Raw genomic sequence first — 16,567 nt, forward strand, 5'->3', positions numbered from 1 at the left:
ACTCTGTTGGAGAGGGTGAAAGCACCCAGTGTGGGTGCGGGAGATTCCCATAGCACAGCCATTAGTCACTCTGCTCCACGAAAACACCCAAACAGGCATGAAACTCATAAAACCCATGAGTTATCATCTTGGCTGTGACAATTTTGCCACACTAAAGCAAATGAAATAAAGCTGAATCCTCTGATGTCCAATGTGTGTGGATTCTAGGTCTGGGTTACTCCTAACATCTTGGGGCTCTCCACTAAAAACAACAAACAGGTACAAAACCACATTTAGTGTTGGTAGGAAAGCTGGTTAAAGCTTTCAGAGAAAGCTGCTGTCACACAAAATTAATTAGTGTGTCTCCCACCCACAAGTTTGAGATCCAGAATGCTCAACAAACCATAGAAAACTCTGAGTACTTACAAATGTTTATCACACTTGTATAAATAAACGGTAAGTTTGGATGTTCATGCACTCACTATATAAAGAGTTCAGTAAAAACTTAGTACATTGAGATCCTGAACTAATAGTGTTAAATAAAGTAACCAATAATGTTACTCGGTAAATTAATAACACAGTAACAAGGCTCACCCAAGAAAGTATTAAAAAGTAAAAAAAATCAACAGTAACAGTGCTTACCTAAGAGACTTAATTTTTACATCAGCTAATCTGACTTCTATGGCAAGAGAAGTTACAAGAAGCTGAAAGCAGATAAGCTGCATGCCTTTGTGTTATCTGAAACTACTGCATTCTTTGGCAGTCCTTGCTCCGTTGTGCAAGCAGACAACAGGATCAGATCCCTGTTTCACCGCTTGGACTGCCCTGTGCCTCAAACCTGGGGGCGGAATGAGCTCGCTCGGTCGCAAAATGCGTCTCGCCAAGCACACGAGCCAGGCTTCTTTTCGGATACAGAGCAAGAGTGTGATTCCCAGCTCCACGAGCCAGAGTTGGTCAGTCATTGTTTCCATTTTGTCTTCAGTACAAAGAGCTGAGCACTGTCGAGGTGAGAATATATCGTTTGCTTCATTCCTCCCTGCTGACGCAGCCCAGCGCTCCGGGTCAGCGGCATTCGCGTTGTGATGAACCCGCCAGTGCGGGACAAGCTAAATTTGAAAGGACCGGTTAACGGCTCATTAAATGATAAACGGCTCAGGAACCGGCAGGGAATGTAGTTGTCTGGCCTTGGCAGAATGCAGCAATTTGGGGCAGATGATGTGATGCTTTGAATTTATTTTCTCGTCGAATTGCAGTCTTTTTTTCAATTTTAGTAGGAGAAATTCAGTACATATGAACACCGGAATCCAAAGAGAAAATAATTTGTGGCATCTAAAGCTGGAATCCCCTTCCTTAATCTTTCCCTCTCTGCTTCTTCTAAATACTGGTTTCCATTTGGTAATCTGGATGGATTCTGAACATCTTTCGCAGGTATTCAGTGGAAACATTTTATCAGTTACTCAAGAAGGGATTATGAAGATTAAAGTATTAAACCATAATATAAAACTTACTTACATTTTTTTTTAAATTATTTTCCTCAGAACACTCTGAACTGTCACGCCAAATGTCCGTGGAGTTCTCCTTCGTTTGCCAAGTCCCTCCATCCAAGCAGACTCTGTATACATTTCCTACACTTCCTGAAAGTAAACAGAGGTTTAGTCTGAAAGGTCAAAATAAAGGTTTATTTTTTGATACAGGTTTTAAAGATTTCTTCCTTGCACCACAGTGATAGATATCACCCCACCCCCACTCACAAAAAGGAATAAAACCCACTTTTCTTTTGTCTTTGACAAAATGTTTTTCATATTTACATAGAACAGATTAGCAGAAATAAATTCTGGCAGTGTACCTTATATTTACAAAAACTATGTAGTGACTGCATGCAAAAGGTAAGCCTACATCTTACTGTATTACCTTTTCCTCATTAACCTCACAAGTTCCATCAAGTATGGGTAGCAGGTTACCCAGGCTGTGCAGGCAAAAGTGTGAGGAAGAGTATGGTTTGATTAGGGAATGGTCTTTCTCTGAAATACCTGTGGCTTGTGTTTTATTTACATGCTTTGTGGCCCAATCGGTAGGTGATGTGAACTGGAGCTTTCTTGGATTCCACTGTGTTGTCCTAGCATATACTAATACTATTTTGTACTAGTTTACACTAATTAAGAGCTGTGAACACAACTAAAAGCTTCACAACCCGGTGCAATGCTTTACATCTTTCTTTTGGATAGATTATGAATTCGTTCTGAATGGCTGGCAGAAGCAGTTGTGTGGGAGACTAGAGAGAGGCTGGGTTTCTTTTAGTTTAGCAGCACAAAAAAGGAGAAAATGATGGCATCACAGAACAAACCATGTGTGGGGTTGGCTGGAGGAAGCTAGGAGAAGCAGCCTGTAGTAGTCTCCCATAAACTAAGGAAGACAGACACAATTGATCCTTGCAAGCAGTATTAGAAACGCTGCTAAGAAAGCCACATGCAGCTAGGAAAGGCTGCAGGTGTAGCAGACTCGGGAATGCCAGGCTGCAGTGGTAGGAATGTTCTCATATTTCTTTAGAAGAAAGGGAATGTTGTTTGCTTTTAGACAGTTTTGCAGGTCTATTTTCTCTTCCTGAAATCTTCCCTGCCTCACTCCTCTCAGGGAAAGGCTGCTTGGGAAGCTTTTTTCACCACACCACTTGCTGGTGGAACAACCATGGGGAACAACCTGTTGGAGAGCAGTGTAGGGGAAAGGGACCTGGGGGTCCTGGGGACAGCAGGGTGACCATGAGCCAGCACTGGGCCCTTGTGGCCAGGAAGCCAATGGTACCTGGGGTGGGTTAGAAGGGGGTGGTCAGTAGGTCAGAGAGGTTCTCCTGCCCCTCTGCTCTGCCCTGGGGAGACCACACCTGGAATATTGTGTCCAGTTGTGGCCCCTCAGTTCCAGCAGGACAGGGAACTGCTGGAGAGAGTCCAGCGCAGCCACCAAGATGCTGAAGGGAGTGGAGCATCTCCCGTGTGAGGAAAGGCTGAGGGAGCTGGGGCTCTGGAGCTGGAGAACAGGAGACTGAGGGGGGACTCATTCATGGGGATCAATATGGAAAGGGGGAGCGTCAGGAGGATGGAGCCAGGCTCTTCTGGGTGACAACCAGTGATAGGACAAGGGGTAATGGGTGCAAACTGGAACACAGGAGGTTCTACTTAAATTTGAGAAGAAACTTCTTCCCGGTGAGGGTGGCAGAGCCTGGCCCAGGCTGCCCAGGGGGGTTGTGGAGTCTCCTTCTGTGCAGACATTCCAACCCGCCTGGACACCTTCCTGTGTAACCTCATCTGGGTGTTCCTGCTCCATGGGGGGATTGCACTGGATGAGCTTTCCAGGTCCCTTCCAACCCCTGACATTCTGGGATTCTGTGGTGCTGTCACAGGTCCCGCTGGAGGGCTGACTGCCTCTTTGTTGGGCTGTTCCAGTTTTCTGGGAGAGATGTTCATGTCTGGGGTCAGTGGGGACCCTAGAAGTTGAACCTCAGAAGCTGAACCTCGTATCTGTTACTGCAAATAAAGGCCTGGAGTATGGTTACACGATCTTGGACATGTTGCTTTATAGCAGACAATATGGAGCTGTAACAAGCAGAGATAGAGAAAAAGCATAAATAACTATACAGCAACATAAATTTTATGCCTCAGCTCAGAAAAACGGGTGAAAAGAGGTGAGACAAGAAAGACACTTCAGACACTTCAAAGGACACTGTGACAAGAGAGACCAGCACCATCTGCCCTTTAGCTGTATTCCCAGCATAAACTCGAAGACAAGTTACCATTTTCACATTACCGTTTTCCAGCCACGGCAAATATGAAGGACAAGGAACAGAGACATTTCCTGGGGGCGAGTAAGGCCAGCAAACAAATTGATCAAATGTCCCATTACAGTGTATTCCTGGGAAGAGAAGCAAATAGGAGATTTACAAAGACTTGTTCAGGCAAGGGGCAATCATGAAAAATTGTCTATACTGTTCCAGATAACCTGCAAGCTACTCCAGAATATTTACAAGATGTAGCAGAAAATCTTTGTGCATTCACTGTACACTGTGCATACACTGCACTGCTCAGTGCACAGGGCAGAAACGGCTACTGCTCTTCTTCCCTGGATCTATACAACAGCAGCAGGTTTTACGTAGTTCATTCTGAGGCCTCTGTTGTCCAGGGGTAATAGATAGATTCCAGCCATGCTATCGCTCACTTGTTTTGGTACATGCCGCAGATGTTTTGCTGGTAACTGGAAGATATTCCACTTTTCATGCCCCCTGGGACACTGGTTCTCTCTTCAAACTGCTGCCAGTTCTGGGATAGTGATTTCTTTTAGTCTTTGGCCAATAGAGTTCAGGAAGTTGGTGATATCTCAAACTAACTCAGTTTTAAGCTTCACAGGTATCACATCACTCACTGGACTTCAGATTAAGATAAAACACTTGATAATGTAGAGTTGACATGATGTGATCAGGTTACAGTGTGATAAAACGCATTAATGGCTACATTAGTCTCTTGGTTAGTCTCTGGTTTTCTCCTAGGATAAGCTGAAGTTCTCCTCTCTTAACTTAAATGCTTTTGCCCATCCAAAGCCCCTAATGACCCTCTTATCCCGATATGCCTTGAGATGGCACCAAGGAGAAGTCGTTCCATCAGTTTCCCAGGGATGGAGGTGAGGCTGACCGGTCTATAGTCACCCGGGTCCTCCTTCTTGTCCTTTTTGAAGACTGGAGTTGTTTCTGCTAAAATACAGAGCACAATATGTGCGTTCTTAGTAATTCCCTCATACATGTGAGGCTGAACATCTGTGGCCCCATCTGCCTTATGACCCATATAGTTGTTAATATTTATAGCTACATTTTTATTTTTCCTTTCCCCAATATCTGCCTGAGGTTTGTTCAAGTGTGGATCCTCATGCAGATGGTGGAGGAGCCGACTAGGAGAGGTGCACTGCTGGATCTCATCCTCACTAACAAGGAGGGTCTGGTCGAAGCAGTAAAGGTTGAGGGCTGCCTGGGTTGCAGTGACCACGAGATGGTGGAGTTCAGCATCTCATGTGGCAGGAACAGAATAGCAAGTAGAATTGCAACCCTGGACTTCAGCAGGGCTAACTTTGGCCTTTTCAAGCAATTGCTGGGGGAAATCCCATGGGCAAGACTGCTTGAAGGAAAAGGGGCCCAAGATAGCTGGGTGGCATTCAGTGATTGCTTCTTCCACGCTCAGGATCAGAGCATCCCCACACGTAGGAAGTCAAGGAAGGGAGCCAGGAGGCCTGCGTGGTTGAATAGGGAGCTGTTGGGTATGCTCAAGCAGAAGAGGAGAGTTTACAGGTCATGGAAGCAGGGGCTGGCCACTTGGGAGGAATATAAGGCTGCTGTTAGAGGATATAGGAAGGCAGCTAGGATAGCCAAGGCCTCCTTAGAATTACAGCTGGCGAGAGGGGTCAAGGACAGCAAAAAGAACTTTTTCAAATACATAGCAGATAAAACTAACACCAGAGGCAATGTAGGCCCACTGATGAATGGGGTGGGTGCCCTGGTGGCAGAAGATACAGAGAAGGCAGAATTACTGAATGCCTTCTTTGTCTCTGTCTACTCTGCCGGAGGCTGTCCTGGGGAGCCCTGTACCCCTGAGACCCCGGATGAAGCCAGGTCAATGGAGGAGTTTGCTTTAGTCGATGAGGACTGGGTTAGGGAGCAATTAAATAGTCTGGACATTCATAAATCCATGGGTCCAGATGGGATGCATCCGCGGGTGCTGAGGGAGCTGGCTGAAGTCATTGCTGGACCGCTCTCCATCATCTTTGCCAAGTCTTGGGAAACGGGAGAGGTGCCCGAGGATTGGAGGAAAGCAAATGTCACTCCAGTCTTCAAAAAGGGCAAGAAGGAGGACCCGGGTAATTATAGACCGGTCAGCCTCACCTCTGTCCCTGGGAAAGTAATGGAACAGCTTGTCCTTGGTGCCATCTCAAGGCATATCAAGGATAAGAGGGTTATTAGGGGCAGTCAGCATGGCTTTACCAAGGGTAGGTCATGCTTGACCAACCTCATAGCCTTTTATGAGAATGTAACAAGGTGGATGGATGGTGGCAGAGCGGTGGATGTTGTCTACCTTGACTTCAGTAAAGCCTTTGACACAGTCTCCCACAGCATCCTCACAGCTAAGTTGAGGAGGTGTGGTCTAGACAATAGAGTAGTGAGGTGGGTTGCAAACTGGCTTAGGGAGAGAAGCCAGAGAGTGGTAGTCAATGGTGCGGAGTCTAGTTGGAGGCCAGTATCTAGTGGAGTGCCCCAAGGGTCAGTGCTGGGGCCAATATTATTCAATATATTCATTAATGACTTGGACGAGGGAATTGAGTGTACTATCAGCAAGTTTGCTGATGACACCAAGCTAGGAGGAGTGGCTGACACGCCGGAGGGCTGTGCTGCCATCCAGCGGGACCTGGACAGGCTGGAGAGCTGGGCAGGGAATAACCTGATGAAATTTAACAAGGACAAGTGTAGAGTCCTGCATCTGGGCAGGAACAACCCCAGGTTCCAGTATAGGTTGGGAGATTACATATTAGAGAGCAGTGTAGGGGAAAGGGACCTGGGGGTCCTGGTGGACAACAGGATGACCATGAGCCAGCACTGTGCCCTTGTGGCCAGGAAGGCCAATGGCATCCTGGGGTGTATTAGAAGGGGGGTGGTTAGTAGATCGAGAGAGGTCCTCCTTCCCCTCTACTCTGCCCTGGTGAGACCACATCTGGAATATTGTGTCCAGTTCTGGGCCCCTCAGTTCAAGAAGGACAGGGAACTGCTGGAGAGGGTCCAGCGTAGGGCAACGAAGATGATTAAGGGAGTGGAGCACCTCCCTTATGAAGAAAGGCTGAGGGAGCTGGGTCTCTTTAGTTTGGAGAAGAGGAGACTAAGGGGGGACCTTATTAATGTTTATAAATATATAAAGGGTGAGTGCCATGAGGATGGAGCCAGACTCTTCTCAGTGGCAAACAATGATAGGACAAGGGGTAATGGGATCAAGCTGGAACACAAGAGGTTCCACTTAAATTTGAGAAGAAACTTCTTCTCAGTGAGGGTGACAGAGCACTGGAACAGGCTGCCCAGGGAAGTTGTGGAGTCTCCTTCTCTGGAGACATTCAAAACCCGCCTGGACATGTTCCTGTGCGACCTCACCTAGGTGTTCCTGCTCCAGCAGGGGGATTGGACTAGATGATCTTTTGAGGTCCCTTCCAATCCCAAACATACTGTGATACTGTGATACTGTGGATTTGGTAGGTTGCCAGAAGGAAAACAGTTTTCTCTCCATCTCATGAAAACTGGTGTTCTGAGTCCCTGTAGTTCTCCTCATCACCCACTACAAACTACCACCCTCTACTATCTGGCCATTTGTCACTGCTTTTGGGCTCCTGGGTCAGCTGGCTTAGTTCTAATTGTTACCACAAGCCACCATTCTTGGCCTTCCCACCATAATACACTCTTCTTTTGCATCATGTTTGTGCACACCAGGTTTTCACCACAGGTCATTACCTCTACCTTCTCACTACTGTTTTTCTGTCTTGTCAGCTTTAGTTGTGAGCTCTCCTGCCGGCGTCCTGGCTGGGCTGGGATGTGCCTTGCTTCCTTTGCTTTCCAGAAAAGCTTTTGTCCCCTGTGCAGTCCTCATCACCCTGTCTTCTTGCTTCTCTGTGTATAGTCACATAGTCTGTAATTTATGACAGCTTCTTTGTCCGACCTTTCTGTGTTTTCTCCTCCTCCACAGCCCGAGTAAGCAGAAAAACAGGAAAGGAAAGGTGATGGAACAACTCATTCTGGACGTCATCTCCAAGCATTTGGAGGAAAAGAAGGTTATCAAGACTAGTCAACATGGATTCACCAAGGGGAAATCACATTTGACCAACCTGGTAGCCTTCTATGATGATACGGCTGGCTGGGTAGATGAGGGAAGAGCAATTTTGCCCAGATCATTTATGAAAACGCTGAACAGTGTGGGGCCTGGTATCGATTGCTGGGGGATCCCACTTGTCACAGACTGCCAACCTGATTCAAAAATGTTTTCCACTGTTTGAGTTCAGCCTGTTAGCCAGTTTGAGATAGGTTTATCTCACAACCTCCATCCAATCTGTACCTTGCCATCCTGTACAGAAGAAGGCTGGGGAGCAGTGTTAAGAGCTTTGCTGAAGTCCAGGTAAACAACATCCACTGCTCTCCCCGTGTTGACAGCAGATGCTACCTTGTTGTAGAAGGTGATCAGATTAGGCATGATTTGCTTTTTGTAAATCCATGCTCGCTTTACCCAGCCACCTGCTTCATTTGGTTAGTAACAGTTTCTAGGGGCACTCATTCCATTACTTTCCCAAGGACTGAAGGAAGACTAAGGGGCCTGTAGTTTCCTTGGTCCTTCTTTATTAGTGACTGGTTTTGCTGCCCGGTTTGGTAATGAGCCTGTGTCTTCTCTGTTTCTCTGCCCATATATGTTGTTGTTCTTGACATCTTTGGCTAATTTCAGTTCTAAATGAGCCCTTACCTCCTGACTGCTTCTCTGTGTGCCCTAGCAAAGTTCTGGTAGTCCTTGACTGGTATTGGCCCATCTTTGCATGGCTGGTATGCTTCTTTTTTGCTTTTAAGCGCACCCAAAAGCTGAGGATGAAGAAGTGGGTGTTTCCTGCCCCATGCATAGTATGAGAACTGAACCACATTCTCGATGGAGATGCAGATCAGAAATGAGAACAGGGTCTTGATTTGTTTATTGTTTCCACAGCTGTTACAGCTTTGCAGGGCAAGCTGAGGCACTTGGCTCGTGCTGTTGCAGCTGCCTCTGGAGCAGGTCAGCGATGAAGCCGGGATGGCATGAGGACATTTCTTCAGCCCACTGCCATGCCCAAGCCAAACCGCTCATTCTCAGCAACTCCAAATCCAGTTGAAAGAAGAGAAAGTCTGTTATTGAACATAATCACTAAAACCAGTTTTCTTGACTCACAGGATGTATCGTACCTTTCACTTTTCAAAGGCTTGTGAAAGTTAGAGTTTTCAATATTTTGGGAAAAGCTAAAGGAACTTATAAAATATTACATTTAAGCTTGAAAATCTTCCCCTTCCCCCCCCCATTTTAAGTTCACAAGCCAATGCTTTGTGTTGATTTCCAACTTCTAAACACATTTTGAATGATGAAAAATACCAACACTGATCTTAATCAGACAATATGTTCTGGTTGACAAAGTTGTACACTACGATGTCATAAATACAACTTTCTGCCACTAGCAAAGTGAGTTAGAGCTCATAATACCCTGGAGTTCCCCTGTGCAGTTGTTGGGCTGATGTAGCCACCAAGCAAGATGACCGTGAGTGTGTCACAGAAGCAGAAACTTGCCTGTAGCCAGTGAGTACAAACTGCAGAGCATAGTTTACTCTTAATCTTTTTGGTGACTGCAGTCACCTCTCTCCCACCTGTGCCTTGAACTTGTCCAACAACCCAAACCAAGCTTGTGTCATCCTTTCCTGAAGACAAAAATCTAGCTGAGCAGAGTTTATACCTTTAGGGGTGAAATAATGGATTTTGCCAAACAGCATTAAACTTAAAGCACTCAACCAGAGGTGAGAAGTGTGGACTCATTTCCTCCCCGTTACTTTTCAGAAGACACCGCGCTCTGAAGCTACGCTGCTCTTCAGCCAAGAATCCAAAAGTCATAGAGATGAAAGAATACATGAGAGACTTTAAGCTAGTGGTTATGTGCCAGGTGAACATGGGCCAACCTGGTCTTTTCATCTTAGCTTATTAATCTAATGACTGTATCACAAAATGCATAAGCAGTCCTGCGAGAAGAGAGCAGCTCCCTGGCTGCCTTCATTAGGCAGTAACCAGACTCTGTCTTGCCTCATGTGTTTTGGGTTCTTGTCTGCCATGGCTCCGTTTCTAAAGTATAGAAATGGGAGAAATCTTTTCCCTGGACAATCTGTTCTCCTGTAGTCAGCATAATTTCCAGAATACCAGTTTGACTTCCTTGAGGCTGAAAAAGGAAGTGAAAACTGATGTACTTCATCCAAAGGACATGGTTCTTATAAAAAATGGGTAGCAGCTACCTCTTGCCCAGGCACCCAGTGCCACACCATAGTGGTAACTCACCACCAGCTGTTTGGTGGTTCATTTCTGTACATGATCTGGTTTTCCATATAAGAACCTAAAGTTTCAGGACAAAGAGAGCCACTAACTTCATGATTGCATGTTTGCATATCTCATTACAGCTCGTTGTTCTACATTTAAAACTCATAAACATCTCACACTTCAGCAAAGCAAGTAAAAGAATATTTGCATATTCATCAGTGTTACTTAGCACTTTGCTTTATTGTGCTGCTTGTTTCCTTACCAGTATCTACAGTTGATTCCTGCAGCATTTTCAAGCATGCTTGCTTATATTTGTTCCATCCAGTAGTGGTTTTTTCCAGCAGAGATCCTTTGGCCTGTGAATGAAAATACTGAACATGAGGAAGATCAGTTAGAACCTTGTTGTCTTTTAGTGGCAAGTTTATTTCCATTATAAGAAATTTAAGGGGAGAGGAGAGGAAGAGTTCATGTGATCTATTTAGGGAAAATAAAAACAAAAGCACTTCAAGAACAACCTCCCTTTTACTAGTGCAGCCTTGAAAACAGGCTCAACTTTAGTTGATCTAGTCAGTTTAATGACAACAAATTCTCCAGAGTCCCTTCTGGTGTCTGGAAATCAACCATCCCATGATTACAAGAGCTGCCTTCTCCTCTCCTGGCTCCTTGCTCTGACTTTTGCTCTTCGCCCACTCACCCTGTGCTGTGTTCTGGAAGCTCCTGTCCCCAAATGTGTTTATCTGCTTCTAAAAACAAGAACAATCCACCCTCAATCCACAGGGTCCTAGTGGACCCATCACCTACTCTCTTGTTTTCCTGGCTGAGAACACAAATGAAGCAAAAAAGTGTGTTGGTGGCTAAATGGGTGCGTGCTCTGATGGCCAAATTCTGTCAGGTTGCTGGAGAGAGGATTGCTGCATTTTAAGACATTGATGACACTGCAGCCACAGAAACACGAAGAAGAAACACAGAGGTTGAGGGGATTGTCAGTGATGTTCAAATAGGGAATGGGAGAAAAGGCTGAGGAGCCCTGCTCGGACTGCTGACCTGGAGTCGCTCCCTTAGCACGAGGAAGCAGATAAGCAGAAATGAATGAGACCTAGACGTTGGCATGAAAGGGTGAGACCAGAGATGTAGACCAACAGTTGCTAGCACAGAGAAGAGAATTTATCTCCACTGACAAAATTACTTCTAATATTAAATGTGATCTGCTGTTTATATACATATATATATATATGAAAATAATGACCGACATGTTTAGGGTGTGGTGGACATCCGTGGCATACATACACCTTACAAATGTAAGGGTTGCTCTCTGAAAATATCCATCCTTTCAACGTCTCTGTATCACACAACACTCTGACTGAAGAGGCCTTTAAGAGGGCTAGAACTGATAATTACTGTTTAGGAAAGGAATAGCTAAAAACAGAAGAGTCGAATGCAAAATTACTTGGTGACATGTTAAATTTGGGCTGTTGAAGAAATGCCCAATTAGGAGGAAAGCAGTAGAGCAAGGATACTGCTAGATAGTGCTTACAGTTCAGCATTAGCATGATGACTTGATCATTATTTATTCAGGGAAAAGAACATCAGCCTAAGCAGCCTCTGTGTAATGTGCCAGCTGGTCTCCTGAAACCAGGGCCTTGAGAGCCAGGGGCAAGTGAGCAGCCAAAGAACCTCTAGCTTTAGGTCACCAAAAATTCACTACTGGTTGAAAATGTTACCAATTGTAATGATCATATTTTGGAGAGCAGACTAAATGTGATTTTTCTAACAAGCAACAATTCTTATACCAAAGGGAAAATTCATTTTTCTTTGTCTGGACTTTTGGAAACTGCCCTTAACACCTGTGTAGTCCTGAGATTCTCTGAGCTTGGTGATGTGCCAAGGGCAATAATCAGGAAAATCTCTGACTATGAACTTCAACTCTATTTTTTTATTTGAACCTATGTTTTTTTGAAAAATAAAGAAAACCATATTTATTTCCTTTCAAAACAAGAACACTGGAGATTGTTAGCTAGCTGTTACATGAGGCCACTCTTTCATGCATGTTTTTGCTGTGCAAAATGTTGCCTGCCCAATACTCTGCTTTTAGTCTCTCAGCCAATTTCCAGACACCCTACTTTAAATTCCAGGGAGCAGAAACACTATAATTATTCTTCCTCTGATGGGCTTGCAAGATAAGAGACAATATTTACAGCAGCCATGAGAAAGGAATGCATGTTTCCAAAATAAAAAGCATCTTGACATTTTCCTCATGTAGGCCTCAAAATGCTGGGAGCCAGGGGAGATTCTTCAGACACTCCTGGGTCACTGAACCTCATTTGAAGAGGCAAAGACATGGAGATGACGCATTTGTAGAAACGACTGCTTGGTTTAAGGGCCAACGCTTTGGTTTCTAATAAATAAATGTATTGAACAGCCAAGGAAATACAAGGGAAGCCTCACAGTTGCTACCTGGCTGCTTGTTTGGGTCCATTCCTGGAGATGAGATGGACATACAGTCATGAAGGAGATCAGTCAACAAGAGTGAGGAGGATTTGGGGCATAAATGACAGTTTCACATCGCTAGCTGCTGGTTTCTGCAGAGCTGCAGGCAGGGTCAGATGGGCAACACCTCATCCCTAGTGATGTAAACATCTGGGAGACACTTGGTTTTCTACCATAAGCCTTTCTGATGGAAAAAAATAAAGTCTGTTTAACATCAGAACTGCACCTGACAAAAAATTAAGAGCTGTCAGCTGACATGGAAAGTTAATTTGAAAAAATAGTTACAAAAACATGTAAAATAATTTAAATTATTAATTAAAAAAAATGTGCAGATGATTGGAAATTAGCAGGGGAGCAGACAATGACCAGTTAATAAGGGATCTTGAGATCACAGTAACGCATGAACCCCTCTGCAGAGCATGCACCATGCAAGCTTGCTGTTCGTGACTATTCAGTCTGCAGTCGGCCCCGCTCTTGGGAAAATCTGTAAGGACCTATGTATAGAGAAAGGCTAAAGAATGAGGAAAATCAGCTTTCTTTCCCTTTTTGGTTTGAAAGGGGTTGATGCAGGTGCCCCAGACAGAAGACTGCAGTGGGACATTGTTAGGGCTCTTCTGCATTAAGTGCACTGGATCGCTATTCACTGTCCAGGCAAGTGGGAACAAGACCAGCCTGAACAGTGAAAGGGAAATTAAGGAAGCGAGACACCGTGTTGATGTGTCTGTTGAACTAAGTGAAAAGGATTCAACAAAAAATCAAGAAGACAGGCTTGACTTTTTGTCTTACATCTATGTGATTATTATTCTTCAGAGAGTGGAGTAGGTTGGCTTAGAAAGAGGAGGGTTTGCAATCCGGATCAATGTGAGGAGCACAGCAATCACTGCTGCTATCGTTTGCAATCCGGATCAATGTGAGGAGCACAGCAATCACTGCTGATATCGTTTACAATCCGGATCAATGTGAGGAGCACAGCAATCACTGCTGCTATCGTTTACAATCCGGATCAATGTGAGGAGCACAGCAATCACTGCTGCTATCGTTTACAATCCGGAACAATGTGAGCAGCACAGCAATCACTGCTGCTATCGTTTACAATCCGGATCAATGTGAGCAGCACAGCAATCACTGCTGCTATCGTTTACAATCCGGATCAATGTGAGCAGCACAGCAATCACTGCTGGTATCGTTTGCAGTCTGGATCAATGTGAGGAGCACAGCAATCACTGCTGCTATCGTTTACAATCCGGAACAATGTGAGCAGCACAGCAATCACTGCTGGTATCGTTTGCAGTCTGGGTCAATGTGAGGAGAACAGCAATCACTGCTGGTATCAGGGGGGGTTTCCTGCTTTTGCCATGTGTGGGAGAAGGCTCAGTCCCATGGGTCTGCTCTGAGGAGAACTGACAAATTGCTTTCTGCATCTTACATGCATTTGTGATTAGAGACCCCAGCGAGGTTTTTATTACCATCTAAGTTTTGGGGTGCTCGGTGCTATCAAAATTTAGATGCGATGCGTGTTCAGCAATGGAAAAAACAAGCTTTCAGGTAAATTTACTGTGATCTCAAGCAGTGGCAACATACAGCTCAACATGGCTTTCCCTTTTCCACTTTGTTTCAGCTGCTAGCATTGAAACAGGACTTCCAGCCCAGAAGAAATTAACCTCCCATGTCCAAGACAGAAGCTCAGAAAGTCTGTGACCTTCTGCCCCACACTGGGCATTTCGTTTCTCCAGGTGATCTGAAGTTTCCCTGGTAGCAAAGGAAGCGCCTCAGCCCCCCAGCCTGGCGCTTTGCTCACAGCAAAGTTCACCCGCACTGGAATTAAATCCAACTTCCCTGCAAGGATCTTTCAATTCATTTGGTTTGCCCAGAGCTCACCGAGATGACACCGCTGTTTAAAAATATGTTGGAAGCAGCAGAAAACGCTGCCTGAAGCTCCGTCTTAGGAAGCGCGTTATACTAATAAACCTTCAAGCTTGCAAACAGACCATAGTGACCATAGTGTAACGAGGATTTCACCCTTTTAATTTCTTATACAAAACTAATGGTGAGATGAAATGTTTCTGTTTATTCAGGCTATGCTATTATGGACAGAAAAAAATCTTCAATTTAGTTATAAACTAGAAATAAAAGGTTAAATATTTACCTATTATTTCAGCCATGATCTTGGTTTATTCTGAGTTATATTTTTTATGGCTGTATATCTATATGGGTTTTGCTAGAAAATATCGATATAGTGATTTATGATTGTTAAGAAATAACAATTTTTTTTTCTTTCTTATTAAAAAATGTAAAGAAATTTAACACATATTTCTTCATAGAAATTATCCTACAATGAATCCTATGGTAAAGTAATTCACTGTCATTCATAGTCTTGTAAAGTTTAATCTCATGGACGTAAAGGTAAGATTTCCTGCTAGTGTTGATAGAACCGGTGCTTCAGTCGAGGTCTCCTGCAAACTGAAGATGTCTCACAAACCCGAGGGTTGTTTCGGTTCTATATTCATTTATGTGACAGAAGCTCTACATTTCTATTAGTGACAAAGAGAATATGCGTCTCCTGGTAACATTTTCTTCAATAAAAACATTAGGAAAACCATTATAGTCTCTACAGCACACACACATGCAAACCTACTTCCTTAGTAACCCAGGGAAATGGAGTAGAAGCACATAGAAATACCTTATTACTTTCAGTTTAAAGTAAGCCGGTCAATTACACTTATTCTCATGTATACTCATTTCATAGAAATGTAGCCTAAGTCTATATGTTAATTTTATTCAGATGAATTGAAATTTACTACATCTTTGTATTTTTTTTAATCTATTGAAATCAGGGTTGATATTCAGAATAAATAATAATGATTAAGAGCATACATGACAATTGAAGTTAATTACATTGAGATATTTTGTCCTTAAATACCTAAAACTCATCCAAATGATAAGACAAAATAGACAAAGAGTAAATTTTCAGATTTTAAAAAATATTTAGGAAAAAAGTGAATATTTTAGTAGATCTCTACAGTAAATGAAAGTAGAAATCACATAGAGATTTATTAGCCTTCTATAAGAAGCTGAGGTGCAGACTGAAACCAGCAACACGAAACTTCACAAATGTGAGATTCAGTGCTCACCCCTCGTACATGTCGAAGGCCGAAAGAAAGAAACCAGAAACAAAGCTAGAAATAAAGCAAAGCTGGTTTCAGAACCACGGAAAACTGGTAGAAAATCAACATTATTTGCAATAGTGTTGATATCTTGTAGGAAAATTGAAAAATAAATACAATTCAATATTAGTATGGCAAGAGATTGTATAAATGGATGCAACACAATCTATTAATTGTATGAATGAGCATTAATAGAAAATTGTAATAAATTACCTAATCAGAGTGAGTTCTAATACAGGACTCGAGCTTCTCAGTCAACATTTCTAATGACGAATTTTTAATAAACATCAACTGTTATGTCAGAACTATTTTTGAGACAAACATGCTGTTTGTGAAGGTTAAAATGCTACGTGATAGGAACCCATTTTTATAGTGTCTATTATTAAGTATTGAATTAGCTTACCTGTTTCACTAGAAATAATATGATGACAGAGCTGGCCGGTGCAGGAGATATTCTGGACCAGAATCCCATGCTGGAACAGAGACCAAAAAGTGTCACCATGCACATTCTAATCAATTTGTCTCCAATATGCTGTTATTTCGCTCTATTATGGATCAATTATATTACCCTGTTCTGTTGGAAAAAAGTAAAAATGCCTTCTTTGATGAGTGCAACTCTTTTATGAATCTTCTTACAAATAAGTGAGGAAGTCTACTAAAGTGCCCAGGCTTGCTAGGCTCCAACTACACTTTGTTTTCTCTCATTAAAGGCAGAGAGAATTTACTCTAAACTTCGCAGAGAGTCTGCTTACTGTAGCTGGCCTTGCAGCCAATAAGAAGCCAGAAAACTATTAAAACATTAAAGGGCTGATCCTGTTCTCTTGACACTCCATGGGAATTTTGCCA

General features: G+C 43.6%; 1 protein-coding gene across 1 annotated transcript in view; it reads right to left on the reverse strand.

Moving 5' to 3' along the window:
- GLP2R (glucagon like peptide 2 receptor) overlaps nt 1–16,229 on the reverse strand; it is a gene marked incomplete at both ends in the record, with an annotated part of 38,194 nt that extends 21,965 nt beyond the window's left edge. The window contains 4 exons of the mRNA XM_082067312.1: nt 1,492–1,613; nt 3,778–3,882; nt 10,333–10,426; nt 16,125–16,229. Of these exons, the coding sequence (XP_081923438.1) occupies nt 1,492–1,613; nt 3,778–3,882; nt 10,333–10,426; nt 16,125–16,229 (426 nt within the window). The remainder of the gene's footprint in view (nt 1–1,491; nt 1,614–3,777; nt 3,883–10,332; nt 10,427–16,124) is intronic.
- Nucleotides 16,230–16,567: the final 338 nt, after the last annotated feature.

This window comes from Streptopelia decaocto (assembly GCF_964273445.1).
Source record: "Streptopelia decaocto genome assembly, chromosome: 16".
Classification (NCBI taxonomy): domain Eukaryota; kingdom Metazoa; phylum Chordata; class Aves; order Columbiformes; family Columbidae; genus Streptopelia; species Streptopelia decaocto.